The sequence below is a fragment of the Melanerpes formicivorus genome, unplaced genomic scaffold (assembly GCF_026170545.1).
Source record: "Melanerpes formicivorus ecotype bairdi unplaced genomic scaffold, bMelFor1.0.p_v2 SCAF_16, whole genome shotgun sequence".
NCBI lineage: Eukaryota > Metazoa > Chordata > Aves > Piciformes > Picidae > Melanerpes > Melanerpes formicivorus.
In genome coordinates this window covers 4,083,451-4,099,430 of record NW_027142368.1, presented here as the reverse complement: position 1 = coordinate 4,099,430, position 15,980 = coordinate 4,083,451, and the positions used below count along the sequence as shown (strand labels likewise).

At 43.6% G+C, this 15,980-nt stretch overlaps 1 protein-coding gene across 1 annotated transcript; it reads left to right on the top strand.

Annotated features, from left to right (window-relative positions):
• The first annotated feature begins 1,839 nt into the window (after positions 1-1,839).
• Positions 1,840-14,724, top strand: LIN7C (lin-7 homolog C, crumbs cell polarity complex component). The gene is made up of 5 exons (XM_068147827.1): positions 1,840-1,887; positions 8,447-8,565; positions 9,703-9,774; positions 10,118-10,327; positions 13,264-14,724. Exons 1-5 carry the CDS (start codon positions 1,851-1,853, stop codon positions 13,417-13,419), a joined length of 594 nt encoding a protein of 197 aa, XP_068003928.1. The 5' UTR covers positions 1,840-1,850; the 3' UTR covers positions 13,420-14,724.
• The last annotated feature ends 1,256 nt before the right edge of the window (positions 14,725-15,980 follow it).

Below are 15,980 nucleotides of genomic sequence, written 5' to 3'. Positions count from 1 at the left end.
ATTTTCTCTTGGACCAGCGATGCAATTATCTCCCAATGAAGACATAGGCTGTATCACTTGATTATTGATAATCCTTCAACAGTAACTCTGGAGTGTCACTGCTGACAAAAAAGCTGCAGGCTGTGCCTGCTCCCTGAAGTCCTACTGACATATACTGCAGCACACAGTGCCAATATGTCACATGGTATTAAAGAGCAGCTGGCTAATTCATCAATGAAGATGTAAGTAAAGTAACTCTGGTAAAAATGTCACGAGCTTGACTGATGCAGGCAGATGGGTCTAAATGAATGATTTCATTAGAGTTAGCAAAATACATCGATTGAAGTTTCATCTTAGCTTAGATCTTTTATGCTTCTCAGCCACTACTGTGCAAATCACTTGCCTAATCATTCAGGAGGAGCACCTCCCACTAATTGGGAACTGCTTCTGGGACCTGTTTTTCCTCCAAATGCTTCCCAGGATAAGAATTTCCTGACTAGGATGCCACAAGCAATTTGTTGTGTTGACAGTGAATCTGTCAGTATCCACCTATGGTCTGCACTTTTCTTGGGTTTGTTTTTTTAACTTCTGCAGGCATAAATCAGCACTATGGACACTGACTTTTATGGGCAGTGCTCTGAAGTAGCCAGTGGAAGAACCACATAAAATTAGTTGTCAGATTTCTCTTATTCACACAACGTCATTGTCCAGATTGGTAGCATACAGGAAAGCTAAAGCAGCTGCTTTAACTCCTGAATCTTTAGTCTTTACTGAAGCCAAAATAATGCTGCTTTGAAGGTATGTTTACCATGTCTTTTGCAAACATCTTAAGATTTATGAAGTACTGCTGAACACTCATTTTCCTCCCTAGGCTCATCTGTCCACAGTCAGAGCAGGACAGTTAAAATCTCAACCACTTGTAAGAGAAGGGTGGTTCCTGCACCACTGTGATAGAAACATCTGGATTTCATTCCAGCTGCAAGAACACCTTTTTTTTTTTTTCTCGCTAGAAATCAGTCTGTGAGGATTTAATTTTGTTCACCTGCAAAATTCCATTCCTATGACCTTTTCGTTTCAACGCACATGAACCATCCTTCAAACTGAGAGGAACTGGCATGAAGATGAATCACAGAAAGGAGAGAGTACATCACTGTCACATTAGCTGACACTTTTGAGACCTGTTGAAACTATTATCTTTCAAAGCAAGAAGTGCAAATCAAAGCTGAACTTTGGAGAGGTAGTGTAAGAATACAGAATAAATTAAGAATATAGGAATAACATGTTCTGCAGTAGTTTATTTTCCAGAAAAAAAAGGGAAAAACCCCAGAAAAGCCTGAGAGCATGGTTCTGATTTGATACAGAAGGTGAATGCAATACATCAGCCTCACGCATAGACCGATGCCAGGCAGGAAACGCAAAGCACATTCTTCGCATTTCACGAGGGCAGCCTTTGCTGATGTATTTCGTCTGCAGGGGCAGTCAGGGCACGGAGAAGGCTACTCGCACCCCGGTTTTAGCGCGTGATGAGTCCTCAGTAGTGTTATGGGGTGGGGAAAGAAAAATAGTCGAGAGAACGTGCTCTGGTGAACGTGCCGTGATATTGGCTGGCGCCTGGAAGCTCAGGAGGGGGTCTGAGGGGCGGGCGGGCGGGCAGCCCCCAGCCTCGGCATGGCCCCGCTGCTGCCCTGCGCAGCTCACACTCCCCTGCACACCCGAGGTGAGCACTGCCACAGCAGCAGCAGCCCCACAACAAGGTACCCGGCCGGCGATCCGCGCCGCCATGCCGCCCTCTGCCGGTGCCAGCCCCGCCCTCCCTCGCGGCCTTTCCGCCAGCGCTGCGTCACTTCCCGTGCGGGCGCAGCGAGGAGAAGATGGCGGCGCTGGGCGAGCCGGTACGGCTGGAGCGAGGTGAGTGTGACTGCGGCCGAGGGACGGGCGCTCCCGCTTAGCTGTCTGCCGCGGGCGAGCTGCGGCAGCGGAGCCGCTACCTCTGACCGGCCCTGGGGGACGTTGCTGGGGGCCTGGCTCGAGCCCCTGTGGCGGCCTGCCCAGTTTCTCTGCCCCGGCCTGAGGCGTCAGGGAGCGGCCCCCCGCCGTGCTGCGGCCTCGGGGCAGGCCAGAGCTGGCAGCGACGGCGGCGCTGCTTTCGCCGGCCCACCCAACGGCTCTTCTCCCCCAGAGACGTTCAGTAGCTGCTTTGGAAACGTTCGCTTCTGGCTCTTTTAGTGTGTTGGTGGCACTTGGCTGGGATTTTCTCCATGCAGCCCCTGAGGATTTTTCTCGAGTTTCAGTCTGTGGCTGGGTTTCCATAGATGCACTGGCCCCAGACCTCTCAAAGTGTGTCCTTAGCCTTGACTAGTGTCAACGCTTCTGCTAGCTCTTGACTCAACCTCTTAGCTCCTTGTTTCTCTCGTAGGAAAACTTCCTTTTGAACACAGCTGAATTCTTAGCATTAAGTTCCCTGTTAGGCAGCGTCTTAGCAACAATAATTTACCTGTTTTTAATAGAAGACACGTGCAGGGGTTTTTCCTGACACTTGTTCATGGTTTTGGTCAACTCCATTACCCTCTCGTTTGTGTTTTCATCCTGATTTTCCAATTTGCAGCCGTAATTTGTGTCATTCATACTGTGCAGCATGTAACTAGAACTAACAGGGAATCTTAAAGCACAAGACTCGGTTGGGTATTTTTTCCTGTAGCATGCTTGTGACTTTTATACAGGGCTCCTAAGAAACAAGACTCAGCTTCATTCAGGGTGCTTCTTCAGAAGGGTGCAAGGTGTACAGTAGTTTGGGGACCACATGCTTTTATAGCCGTACATGTGAGTGGTGTATTAGTGTCTAGTTAGGAAAAGAGGGGTCAGAAAATGGAATTTAAATGGGTAAAGAATATTGAGAATGAGTAATCCAGATTTTGAAAAGGAAAGCAAGTAAGTGGAGAGTACGTGATTGGATGAACTGACTGGTTCCTCCCTGTTATTCCCCTTGGGACCACCAGCTTTGCTCACAGTGTTGGGTGTTGCTTATCCCCACTTTGTTGTGTTTGGTGCTACTGCATGTTACCTACCAGAGAATTCAGTTCTATTTGCCTAACCCTCTTCTCATTCCACATGTGAACCACTTGTGTGTGAGAGAAGGACTGTAAATAGCAACTTATGTAAGGACTTTGCTTCCCACTCCTCGGCACGTCTCCCCTCCCTACTCCAAAGCTTGTTAATTAGGGCAGCTGCTTTGGCACTGGATTAGTTGCTCTTGGTAGGTCTGTGGAGTTAAACCTCGGGCAGCATCATTCTCCACCTCATTACCCTGCTGCTGTGCTCTATCCATGAAAACAAACAAATCTGCAGAGTTGCTCAGAGATCCATGGAACAAAGGAACTATTTAATCTTCTGGTGTGTTGGTCTTTTTAAGACAAGAGAGTGCAGTGTAAAGCAAGAGCTTTGTTTTCAGGCATAAATAAACTCTTAATTATATGGGATTGACTGCAGATAACCTGATAATGAATCATCATGAGCTTGAAAGTAAACATCACTAATATTGTCATATAGCATAAGAAAAGAGAGAGTAGTGTCAAAAAAGAGCTAACCTCATCCATCCCTCTGACATCAGCAGTGGACAAGGGAGCATTGAGGAAGAGCCAGCAGGTCAATTCATAGCTCTGGGACTGGTGTCATTGACAGGGGTTTTGGATGATTAGAGGGCTGGAGCACCTCTCCTATGAGGACAGACTGAGAGAGTTGGGGCTGTTCAGTCTGGAGAAGAGAAGGCTCTGAGGAGACGTTATTGTGGCCTTTCAGTATCTGAAGGGGGTCTATGACAAAGCTGTGGAAGAACTTTTTAGGTTGTCAGAAAATGATAGGACTAGGGAATATGGAACAAAAATAGAAATGGGTAGATTCAGATTGGATGTTAGGAAGAAGTTCTTCCCTATGAGGGTGGTGAGACACTGAAACAGGTTGCCCAGGGAGGTGGTGGAAGCCTCATCCCTGGAGGTTTTTAAAGCCAGGCTGGATGTGTCACTGAGCAACCTGATCTAGTGTGAGGTGTCCTTGCTCATGGCAGGGGGGTTGGAACTAGATGATCCTTGAGTTCCCTTCCAACCCTAACAATTCTATGGTTCTAACTTCAAATAGATACCCTAGGCTTATAATCAGGGCAATTAAAAATTCTCCCCCATCTGTTCTGTCCTTCAAGCTGCACTGCAGACACCGCCACCCAAATTCAGTGATGGGCAGGGATGAAACAACATTTAACATCTCCAAGTTACCCATATGGTTTGGTGGCGATGTGTGATGACTCTGCATACACCTTGGGAAGCCAGGCTAGTTGAACCCAAGCAGTGGAGGTGGTTAATCAGGAGTATCTCTGAGGATGTTGCATTTTCCCTCTTTCTGTGATTTGTTCACACATGTTGGAGTGGTGGCATATTGCTGGCTTACTTTTTCCCCACATTCTTTTAGTTTAAATGTGTTTTGTTTTTTTCAGGACTTCAATCTAGTATCCTATGATAACAGAATGATTTGTGAAGAACAGGCAACTGATGTAAAATGGATTCAAAGGTTAAAAGAAGATCCATATTTTACTTGTGTGGATTCCATTGTAAAATGGACTTCATGGGGTTTTTATAATCAAATACCTCTCAAGTTATTTCTACATTGTTCCTTGTTCAAATTCATCACTGAAACAGTCTTGTAGGGTTAATTTCGTCCTCTGGTGCTGAATGATGAACTGTAGTGTTAATATTGTGAGGAAGACAGCTTTCAGGTTATGATATCCTGAGCAGTAGTTCAGGGGGAAGCAAAATGCATCAGCAGAGCAGTCAACAATCTTTCCTTGAAAATGAATGGTGTTTTGCTAGCCAAACATTAACCAAACACTGCTCCTTTCTAGAGCAGTGCTGCTGGGAGAGATTGAATCTTCAGCTTTTGACTGTTAATGCTTAATGGAGTTCTGTGGGGCAAAGCTGTGCTCATTCTGCTTTCAAACTGGTATAATGGGGTCCTGTCAACAAGGTAAACCAAAACAACTGTTGGGGAGAAAGTGGCCTGGCAGTGAATCCATTGCATGTATCTGCTTGAGCAAGAGGTGCAGTGTGATAAAAGCAGGTCTGTAGAGTGCTGAGGACCCAACTTTCATGCTGTGTTTGTCTGCTTTGGGTTTTTACTTTACAGAAACAGTTTGATCCTTTGATCTGAAAGCCCTGTCTTATTAAAGGGCATCTTCTGCTTTAGTGTCATCTAAAAAGAATCCAGCTCTCTATTCCAGTCACTTTTTCACAAGCTGATTTTGTGCTTCCAAGTCTATGCTTTATGAAAGACACAGCTGGTTCCCAAGCTAGCCAGTTTTACCTGAGGGTATAAAATGCTTTGTAGCTTAACATTCTGTCTGTTAGGAGAGATCCAGGTAGGAAATGTATTTGGCTTATCAGTGAAACACAGAGGTCAAAAAAGAGGAGAAATTAGCAAATGGAGTTCTGGAGTCTATTTCTGCAGCTTCTTTGGATCAGTGGATTGCTGTCACCCTTTAAAATGTCTTACAGTATCCTGATCAAACAACAAGTTCCTGCACCTCACAGCTTAATGTGGTACATGGACCACAGGCTGGAGAACAGCTGCGTAGCACTGTGCGCTCTGTGGATGTGAAACAGTAATTTGTCTGCAAACATCTGCAAATATTTCAGTGACAGCTGCATTGCCATTTACATACAGACTAGGTTGTTTCATGAATATATGGAGCGTTGCAGGATCGGAAGTGCTGCTATTACTATTTGTTGATGACTGCTCCAAGCTGTTCGGTGTGAGACTTTCTGAAAGGAAGATCATTTGTACTGCTGTTGCTGAACACAAGCATTGCTAAGAATGTGGGTGATTTTACATCATAGAAAGATCAAAAGATACATAAACAGTCACAATATGGAATCTTCCATTTCACCAACTATGATGTGTGTTAAATGAAACACAAATTGTGTGTGTTGGGGAATTAAAAGCTTAAGAAGCACTCTGTAATTGTAGAACAGCAAATACGCACGTGAATGGAGTTCTCTCTACCCCTGGGATTAGTAGTAGCTAAAATTAGGGTTTGAGATGTCTTTTCTGTTGGTAACTGACACTTGGAAAGCTTGGAAATGCTTGCCAAAACCCTCCAAGTTCTTGTGACACACAAATCTTAACTGTCATCTGAAATAATTTGTGGCTTTGGTTGTGGTGACAATACTTAGTGGAGGGCTATGAAGATGGTGAGGTGACTGGAGCATCTCTCTCAGGAGGAAAGGCTGAGAGACCTGGAGGCTTTTATAAGTTTTCTTAAGGTTATCAGAGAGGACTGAAAGGAGATTTTATAAGTTTCTTAAGGTTATCAGTATTTAAAGAGCAGGTGTCACAAAGATGAGGCCAGACTCTTCAGTGGTGCCCAGTGACAGGCCAAGGAGCAGCAGGCATGAACTAGAAGTTCTGAATGTAAGGAAAGACTGCTTCACTCTGAGAATGACAGAACACTGAACCAGGCTGCCCAGAGAGGTTGTGACGTCTCCTTTAGAGACTTCAGAAACCCACCTGGAGACGGTATTGTGTAACATGCTCTAGGTGAACCTGATATAGCAGGGGGGGTTGGACTAGATGATCTCCAGAGGTACCATCCAACCCCTACTATTCTGTGGTTCTTCCATGAAAGATTTGTTTCTGGTCTGTGGAGGACTAGTCTGCGGGGTTAAGTTGTCCCTTGCTTAATTGACTGCACTGCTTGATCTCAGCTCAGTAGTTGGTCTGACTGCTGGCTGACAAAGTGGACAGAACATCACTGTGGGTTGTCTCTTGTCAGCACACAAGTCAGAACATACAGCCCACTGTCTTTTCATCCTGTGACATTAATTCTCCCCTCTTACACTTGACCTTTAGGTGAAGTCCATGGCTATTGCGTGCTGTCTGTGCTGACACAATGCCAGTGAGCGGGCATGCATTCATTCACATGACAAATGAGTGCCTAAGGGTTCATTACAGAAGAAAGGAAGGAACACATTTGGGACATAGCAGTGATCCAGACTTCATCTTTTTCTAAAACAATCTGTGCCTTAGTTATGTAGTAGATTAATCACTGCTGCTTCACTTTTGTGATAATCCTTTCTATCAGCTCTTCGGAGAGACTGTTCTGCTTGTGTTCAAGGACTTGGGTGATTCAGAACTGTCACTAGTGTAACACTTTGGAAGAACAAGTGAGGGATATGAATGTACTCTTCTCTTTGTAGAGCCACCAGGAACATGTCACACAGCATTTGATGCCTGTCTTGAGTTGTACCGGTCTGGAATCAAATCCTTCACAGGGAGTTCAGTTTCACAAAGCAGCATCTGCACGTATGAGAATATGGACAATTCTCAGGAGTATATTTCTAGGAACTAGAAAAAGTTGGTTTGGGATTGGAGATTTGAACTTCAGGGATGGAGTGGGTCCAGAGGAGGGCCATGAAAATGATCAGGGAACTGGAGCACCTCCGCTACAAGGACAGGCTGACAAAGCTGGGCTTGTTCAGCCTAGAGAAGAGAAGGCTCCAGGGAGACCTAACAGCAGTCTTCCAGTACCTGATGTGGGCTACAAGAAGGCTGCAGAGGGACTGTTTGCAAAGGCCTACAGTGATAGGACCAGGGACAGTGGTTTGAAATGAGAGAAGAGGTTTAGATTGGATGTTAGCAACAAGTTCTTTACCATGAGGGTGGTAGAACACTGGAAGTGGTTGCTCAGAGGGAGGTAGTTGAGGCCCCATCCTGGAGATATTCAAGGTCAGGCTTGACAAGGCTCTGAGCAACCTGATCTGGTTGAGGATCTCACTGCAGGAATGTTGGACTAGATGCCCTCTGAAGGTCTTTTCCAACCCAAACTATTCTGTGGTTCTATGAGATAATCTCTTTCAGCTGTCACTATCAGGAGTTTGGTTGTTTTTCTGAGCACTTGGTGAAAAGAAATTAGGCCAGATAGTTTTGAGCCCTGATGTACGGAAAGTATTGAGTGTACTCTGGATGAACTAATTTATTGAATAGAAAAGGGAGGTTAGCTGGCATATCTGACAATCTAGCTAGTTTTAACACACTGTTATCCATGCAGCAGACTATCAGCATTTCATGTGTGTAAATTTGTAATTGCCTATAGAGCAGTGAAATATTTCAGTTTGATTTAAATGTCAATTTACCTTTGTAATACGCATATTGCAGTGGTATCTTCAAGTACTTTACAAGGTGGAGTTGCTGTGGTTGGCTTAGAAATCTGAAAGTACAGTGGTTTATTGTAACATTTTGTGAAAACAGAGTTTATGGGAGCAATGAAACTAATACCTAGTTTTAAGGTATGTGCAAGCACACACAGACACACACAGACTGCTCCATTAATTTAAGAAGAAAAAAACCCACCCCATCCAACCACAAACCAAACAAACCCTGAATTTCCTCAGGCATTCTTCATTAATAGTGCTTTATTTTTCTGTAGACATCTGCAGAGCAATTGAGTTGCTGGAAAAATTACAGAGGAGTGGTGAAGTGCCACCACAAAAGCTACAGGCACTGCAAAGAGTCCTTCAAAGTGAATTCTGTAATGCTGTAAGGGAGGTAAGTTAACTTGACGTAAGCAATTACCTTGAGGTAAAAAACTGTGGTTTATTTTTTCCTTTCCATGCTCAGTGCAGTAATCTGATTTTGTTCTAAAAGCTGAATTTGTTTCACAGTGTTTAATAGAGCAGTCCAAAAGAAAGTAATTTGGGACGGCATGGGTGTATTAAATACCAGTTCAGGAGTAAATGGATCTTTAGTGGTTATTTTGAGGGTCTTTCTTTGGCAGGCTGTTATCCTCTTGGAATGTAAGAATGGACAAAGTACCAATTGCTTCTTTTTTTCTGCCTTGACTTGGAGCCCTGCTCTTTTGGAAATGTTTGGGTGATTGAATATACCCTGCTACCACTGATGATAACACCTGGAATGATGTAACTGTTTGTAGACACAGGTGCCATCTTAATGTTTTCAACCTACCCAGGTTTAGCATAATCTTTTGTTTTCCTTTTTACACCCAATAGTGAATTATTTAGATTTTTCTGCTTTTCTGCTCGAAATCTGCAGCTAATTTTTAAAGGCATAGCCTAAAACTGTCACACCAGGACAGTGTGTTACTGCTTAGCAAGGCCAAGTGATTGGCAGATAGACATGAGGATGTGAGTTAGCTCTCAGTGAAGCACTTCATTAGTACTCTTTCTGCCTCTGTGCATTCAATCCCATTTTTTTCATGACATATTCAGTTAATTGCATCAGTTACAGGAAGATTTGGGGGTTTGCAGAGAGGGATGTGTTGTCAGGAGAGCTATGAAGAGCTGTCCTTACATAATGTGCATGCATCCTTACTGAAGGGTTCCAGCTTGAATCAAACAAGAGAAGTCATCCATGTCTCCAGGCAGGTGTGCTAGACTATCAGTTAGCATTTTTCAATTTGTGGTGAGGTCTTCATGCTGTGGAAGAAGGGAAGATATATCTTGGGACCTAGATATGCATGGATTAACTGAGCAATAAAGATGCTCAGAGTTACTTCTTCAAAGTGTGGGAGGCTGTCATGTGACACCTTGTAGGGGATCAAGCAGTAACATTTTCCTAGACCTGTGTGCTTTTTAATTTACACATTTTAGAGTTGTCCCTGATACTTTATTATCTAAGCAGAAGAATACTTGTTTCCCCCATGCTTAATCTGTTTTGTCTCTGAAGGTGTATGAGCACGTTTACGAAACTGTGGATATCAGCAGTAGCCCAGAAGTTAGAGCTAATGCAACAGCAAAGGTAAGCAACTAACTGGTGTAAAATAGAGTAGCTTGTTTCTTTAAAAGCAGAAGATTATTTAAAAATGCAGAAGGGTATTACCTGGATGTCTGATAAAATGGCCAAGCTTAACAGCTTATTAAAAGCTGCTACAAAAGAGCTGTTGTTTTTACATTTCTTCTGTTGTAATTTCATTCATGGAGTGCTGCTTTTTTCATGCTGGTGTTGGTATCTGGAGAATGAATCTCATGCCTCTTAATATTTAAGTACTTTCAGATAAAAGTACTTTTTCAGCCTGCTCACTGTGTCTATCTGAGGAGCCTATATTTAATATCTTATAAATAGAAAATCTTGTTTCTTACAGGCTACTGTAGCTGCCTTTGCAGCTAGCGAAGGGCATTCCCACCCCAGAGTGGTTGAACTACCCAAAACAGAAGAAGGCCTCGGATTTAACATTATGGGAGGCAAAGAACAAAATTCTCCAATCTACATCTCTCGGATTATCCCTGGTGGCATAGCTGATAGACACGGAGGCCTGAAGCGTGGAGACCAGCTGCTTTCTGTGAATGGAGTGGTAGGAACTGGATTTCACTTTGTGTAGTAGTAACCGCTTGCTTCCACTTGGGGGCGCACAGAGAATGCGCACGGCACAACCTCCGGCTCATCTCAATCTTGGCCAAAGAGTTTCTTTTTATCCTTGCCAAGAACAAATTGTTTAGGTTTCTATAGAGTTGTGTGCATCGAGAGGTGTAGGATTATGCACTGCTTGTCTGCCTCAACTGGGAAATGAATATTTAGATCAGTATTACAGATTCTGAGGACTTCTGTAAATTCAGTCAAGAGTTTGGTTTTGTGAAGTAGTAACTGCTGTTATGGTTTCCTTTTTCATCCAAACTCCATGGTGCAGATTTTAATTAATATAGCTTTCTGCACCTTGTAAGGTAAGTAGTAAGTGATGCTGTGTTATGTTAGACTGACCAGTTTTTCCTTATACCAGTCAAAATGCTACTGCATAATGAAGGCTGTAATAAGACACAACTAGAAAATGATGTTATCTTCAGTTGTGTGGTTGTAGTGGCTTTCTTCTGTCCACTTAAGTGTACTTAGCTTCAAAACCAGAAGCTTTTTCGCATATTTTAAGGACTAAATGTCTGAAGTGCCATTGTGGATATTTATTTTTACTAGGTGTCCTTTTCTGAACAGTTAGAGTACAAAAAGCAAAACACAGGATGGCTGGAAAGAGGAGGCTATGGACAGACTTAAGGCAGCTGCTACTCAGATGCATATAATCTCCCAAACCCTTGCTTTTATTTACAAAGAAGCTGTATGCTAGCTTGAAAATGAATGTTTTCATCATTACTTCTGCAAGCCAGTTTTAAGACTAAGGATCAAACTACTTCTGTGCTTTTAACCCACATCAGGAGTTTTTGACACGTGAAGGGAACAGAGGCTTGCTGGCTGTTTCTACTCTGGGAGGTCTCTGTTAGCACAGATCTCTGGCATAACTCCTGACTAGTACCTGGGAGTCCAACTCTCATTTTCAGGAACATAAGAGAAATCATGCCACTAGTGATGTAGCTGTCCTTGACCTAGCCTTCCTGTTACTTTGAAGCTTTGAGGGACAGATGTAGAACTGTGTTCAGATGAGGCTTTCCTCACCTACTTCCCCCAAAACAGTGTGGTCACTGGACAGTAGATGTGTCAGTGACCATGTGTGTGTGCTTGCACATGTACACACAGATACAGCCTTTGTAAGAACAGTGACTGAGTGCATAAAATACTGGTGAGAATACTAATGTGGCCTCAAAAGAATCATCTGATGTTTCCAGATGGAATACTGTTATCTTAACTCATACTACAGACATTTCCCTTGTAGTTTCTAATTTAATAAATGAAAAGGAAATTGCCCCTGCCAGGATTGCAGTGAATGTGTCTTAAACCAAACATTTTCTTCTTTTTTTTTTTTCAGTTGGGAGGTTTTGAGTATAGTCCAGAATTTGAAGTGGTTTGATATAATTAAACACAGAACTTTACAAACCTCCTATTGCCAGGTTGAAACAGAACAGCCTGCACATCCACTTGAACAAAAATGAGAACATTCAAATGTATGTGTTGTCTAAGTCTGATAGAAGAGCAATAACTTGGGCTTTTTTAACTGTTGTCTTTCTTTCTGTAAGTAACTTTATAGTAACGGGGAAACCCTCCAATCAACAGGTGCATCACCTGCCTTCTAGCTTCTAATAGCACCAGTGGGAGGTAGGCTTGGGGCAGTACCATCGTTGTGTTTCATAAGTTTGGGAGAAATAAGTTTTGCTGATACAATGTATGCTGTTCAGGAATGTCTGTTTGGATGCAGTCGTTGAACTGTTGCTTAAAATTTGTAATGAGATGAATCTGCAACAACCCTAATAAATTCTGAGAGTTACAATCACAGAATCAGTCAGGGTTGGAAGGGACCACAAGGATCATCTAGTTCCAGCCCCCCTGCCATGGGCAGGGACACCCCACACTAGATCAGGCTGGCCAAAGCCTCATCCAGCCTGGTCTTAAACACCTCCAGGGATGGGGCCTCAACCACCTCCCTGGACAACCCATTCCAGGGCTTCACCCCTCTCATGGGGAAGAACTTCTTCCTCATGTCCAGTCTGAATCTACCCCCCTCCAGCTTCATTCCATTCCCCCTAGTCCTATCACTGCCTGATATCCTAAGAAGTCCCTCCCCAGCCTTCTTGTAGGCCCCCTTCAGATACTGGAAGGCCACAATTAGGTCACCTCGGAGCCTTCTTTTCTCCAGACTGAACAGCCCCAACTCTTTCAGTCTCTCCTCGTAGGAGAGGTGCTCCAGCCCTCTGATCATCCTCGTGGCCCTGAGAGTTGTTTTAGGGAAGTATTTTTATTCTGCTCTTGCTGAGCTAGGTTGAGCTGGTTTTAGTCAGTGTAGAGGAAATTTACTCAAATACCTTGCATTTACTGAGAGGTGTGTGGAGCACCAAGATCTGCAGCACACTGCACCTTGGCTGCTCTGTTGCAGGCACCCAGTGGTGCAGTCCTGCCTTGTAACACAGCTACCATCTAGAGTGCAGCTACCTTGCAGGTGTCAGTGGCAAATTGAAGGTGACTACTGAATTTAAAATGCATGCCAAAAGAAGAATAATAGTCTAGGACCTTAGATGAGTGTCCTTCTGAAGTTGTTGATTAAGTGTAATGTCATATGTGTCTAATGTTATCCTTATTCCACTTAGTGGATGTAAACGCAGAACTGAACTGTTCAGCAGAAACCTAACCCAGAGTTTTGCACTACTCCTCTGTGGCTGTTAATTAGTATGTTTATCATCACTACTTATTGATTTGCTGAAGAATGAATCCTGAACTTGAGTGACATTGTCCTTGTGCAGTCTTCAAACTAGAAGATTTGGTTATGTAGAAGTTGTACAAAATTGAAAGAAAGAACCCAACCCTGTTTGCAATGTGAGCTCACTAATACCAGACTCCCTGGTTTATGCTTTGCAGAGTGTCGAAGGTGAACACCATGAAAAAGCAGTAGAACTGCTGAAGGCTGCTCAAGGCAAGGTTAAATTAGTGGTGAGGTACACACCGAAGGTGCTGGAAGAGATGGAGTCAAGATTTGAGAAAATGAGATCGGCAAAACGCAGGCAGCAAAACTAAGGTTGTACGCAAGAACCGCCAGAGAAACTGTCTGCCCTGGACCTCTGTGGCTTAGTTGATCCAACGCCTGGACTGCTGAAGACCTTTTCAGAGAATCATGGGGTGACTGAGGTTGGAGGCACTCCTGGAGATCATCCAGTCCAACCCCCCTGCCCAGAGGAGGGTTAGCTAGTGCAGGTTGCTCAGGACTGTGAAAGGCTGATTTGGGGATGCCAGAAAGATCTCTGAGCAACCTGTTCTAGTGTTTTGATCTCCTTCACACTACAAAGGGCCATTCTTGTACTTAAATGGAGCTTCCTGTACTTCCACTTGTGCCCACTGCCTCTTGTCTGGTCACTGGATGCTACTGAGAAGAGTCTTGTTTTACTCTTCCCTGTCAGGCACACATTGGTAAGATCACCCCTGAGCTTTCTCTTCAGGCTAGACAATCCCAGTTCTCTCGGCTTCTCCTTATCTGTCAGGTGCTTCAATCACTTAATCACCTTTGTGACCCTTCACTGGACATGCTGTTCTATGCCCATGTCCGTATTGAACTGGGGAACCTCAAACTGTACCCAGCACATGAGTTGTGTCTCACTGGGGCTGAGCAGAGGGGAGGCATCATGCCCCTCAACTTGCTGGCTCTTCCTGATGCAGACTAGGAGGCTGCCATGTTCCCTTGCCAGAAGGACACATGGTGTCTCGTGGTCAGTATGGTATCATTCTCTGCAAGGCTTTGTTTCAGCTGGTCAGCCCCCCAGCCTATATTGGTGCATGGGGTGATTCCTCCCCAGGTGTAGGACTTTGCACTTCTCGGCTTTGAACTTCAGGAGATTCTTGTTTACCATTCTGCAGCCTGCTGAGGTCCCTCTGAAGGGCTTGCTGTGAGTGTGCTCTGTCCCACCACCCATGTTGTTGATGAAAACAATGAATTAATTAAACCAGATGGGCCTTGGTACAGACCCCTGGCCTGTGAGTTCAGCAGGGCTTTGTGCCACTGATCACAACCACCCTTGCCACTTCAGCCTTTTTTAGAATGTTTTGAGTCTCCAGGTGTTTCACAGTTTAACAGGAATGTGTACCTTTAACACGGCCTCAGATACCCTGGCAAAGCATCTGTGTTGCTATTTCTAGTGATTGTTTTTCAATCAGTCTCTTTTGTGTCAGACCTTTAAGCAGGACAATGAATTTACAGATCCTTTTCAAAGATAAAGGCATACCTGTACAACTGGGGTCCCCTTTTCCCCCTGCTCTCTTTTGGCATTACTTAACATAAAATCTGCAGGACTTTTGCTGAATGATTTTGTGGGGGGAAAAAAAAAGGGGGGGGGGGGGGAAATCTTATGTAGCAGTTTTTTGGCACTTTTCTTGTTGTATATCAACTACAAAACCTAATGATAATCTACTGCATAGCTGATAATGAGACCACCTTTTGTAGTGTTTTGGTGAGTACATTATTTTTACACTTCTGCTAAATTGTAATTGGTTACTCTGCAAATGGTATTACCTCACCTGTAAATAACTTGCAGTTGGTGTTCTCCTAGAATGATTTTGTAACAGCCAAGGTTTAACAAATTTGCAACAATCATTCCTGTAACTTGTATTATTTTGTACTAATTTTAAAGCAGTGAAAGGGAGCAAAGGGGGGAGGTAATTGTGTGTGCAGCTCTGGATTGACTCCCTAGATGTATTTTTGTATTCAGAAACAGAAGATAGATTATAGCAGTGCAAAAGAATTCCAGATGCTTCCTTGACTTTCTGCTGTTTAAAAGAAATCTTCATCTTAGTTGTCATACATCTCTTGTGTTTATAGTATGTTCTATTGTAGTAGTGATCTACACACTAACTGCATTGGTCTTGGAATAGTTAGGACCTAAATTACTCTTACATTTATAAGAGTAAAGTGTTCTGAGGCTTATATGCCAGGTTACCCTGACATGTAAGCTTGGTTGGGGTTTTATTACTGACTGCTTCTGGCCTGGAGAATTCTTATTTGTACTACAGAAGTACATCACCAGTGCTATAAAACTTTGTGTGGAATGGTGCTGTGGTGGTAATGAGGAAGTCTCCAGCTAGAAGTGATTAATGTTTTATCTGAGTTCTGGTGGGTGGTGGGCACGGCTTTTTGGTACCATTTTGAAGAAAACTTTTGGACAGAGGTCCACTTCTTGGGATCTACCAGGCTTGAGGCTGTACTTGTGTACTTTAGGTTTTGGGATGGTTGGCTGGTTGGTTTTAAATTTTTTTGGGTATTTTAACCATCACTTTTTGGTATGTATCTAGAATTAATTTGATTGTCTACTGGGTGTCTTGTTCACTTGGATGGCAGCTATGAGTGCATCCTAATTGACTGTTAGTAATTTGATCCTTAGAAGCTTAAACTGAAAAGTGCAGTTCTTACTATGTTGCTAATCTCTAGTCTTCATAGGGAGCAGTGTGATCCACTGTGAAATAATTCAGTATGTGAAAGAAGGGAAAAGGCTAACGAGCTAAAAATGACAGCATGGAGTTTGTGCTTTGTCAGTTGATCTGTTGGAGAAGAAAAACTGTGATTGCTATGGGCAAGGGAGAAATGTGATTGC

Bases quoted from the DNA above. Each gene is read 5' to 3' on its own strand.
- LIN7C (XM_068147827.1), top strand. From the start codon at position 1,851: ATGGCGGCGCTGGGCGAGCCGGTACGGCTGGAGCGAG. The intron at 1,888-8,446 runs GTGAGTGTGACT...ATTTTTCTGTAG, and splicing joins GCCGGTACGGCTGGAGCGAG to ACATCTGCAGAGCAATTGAG. The intron at 9,775-10,117 runs GTAAGCAACTAA...TGTTTCTTACAG, and splicing joins GAGCTAATGCAACAGCAAAG to GCTACTGTAGCTGCCTTTGC.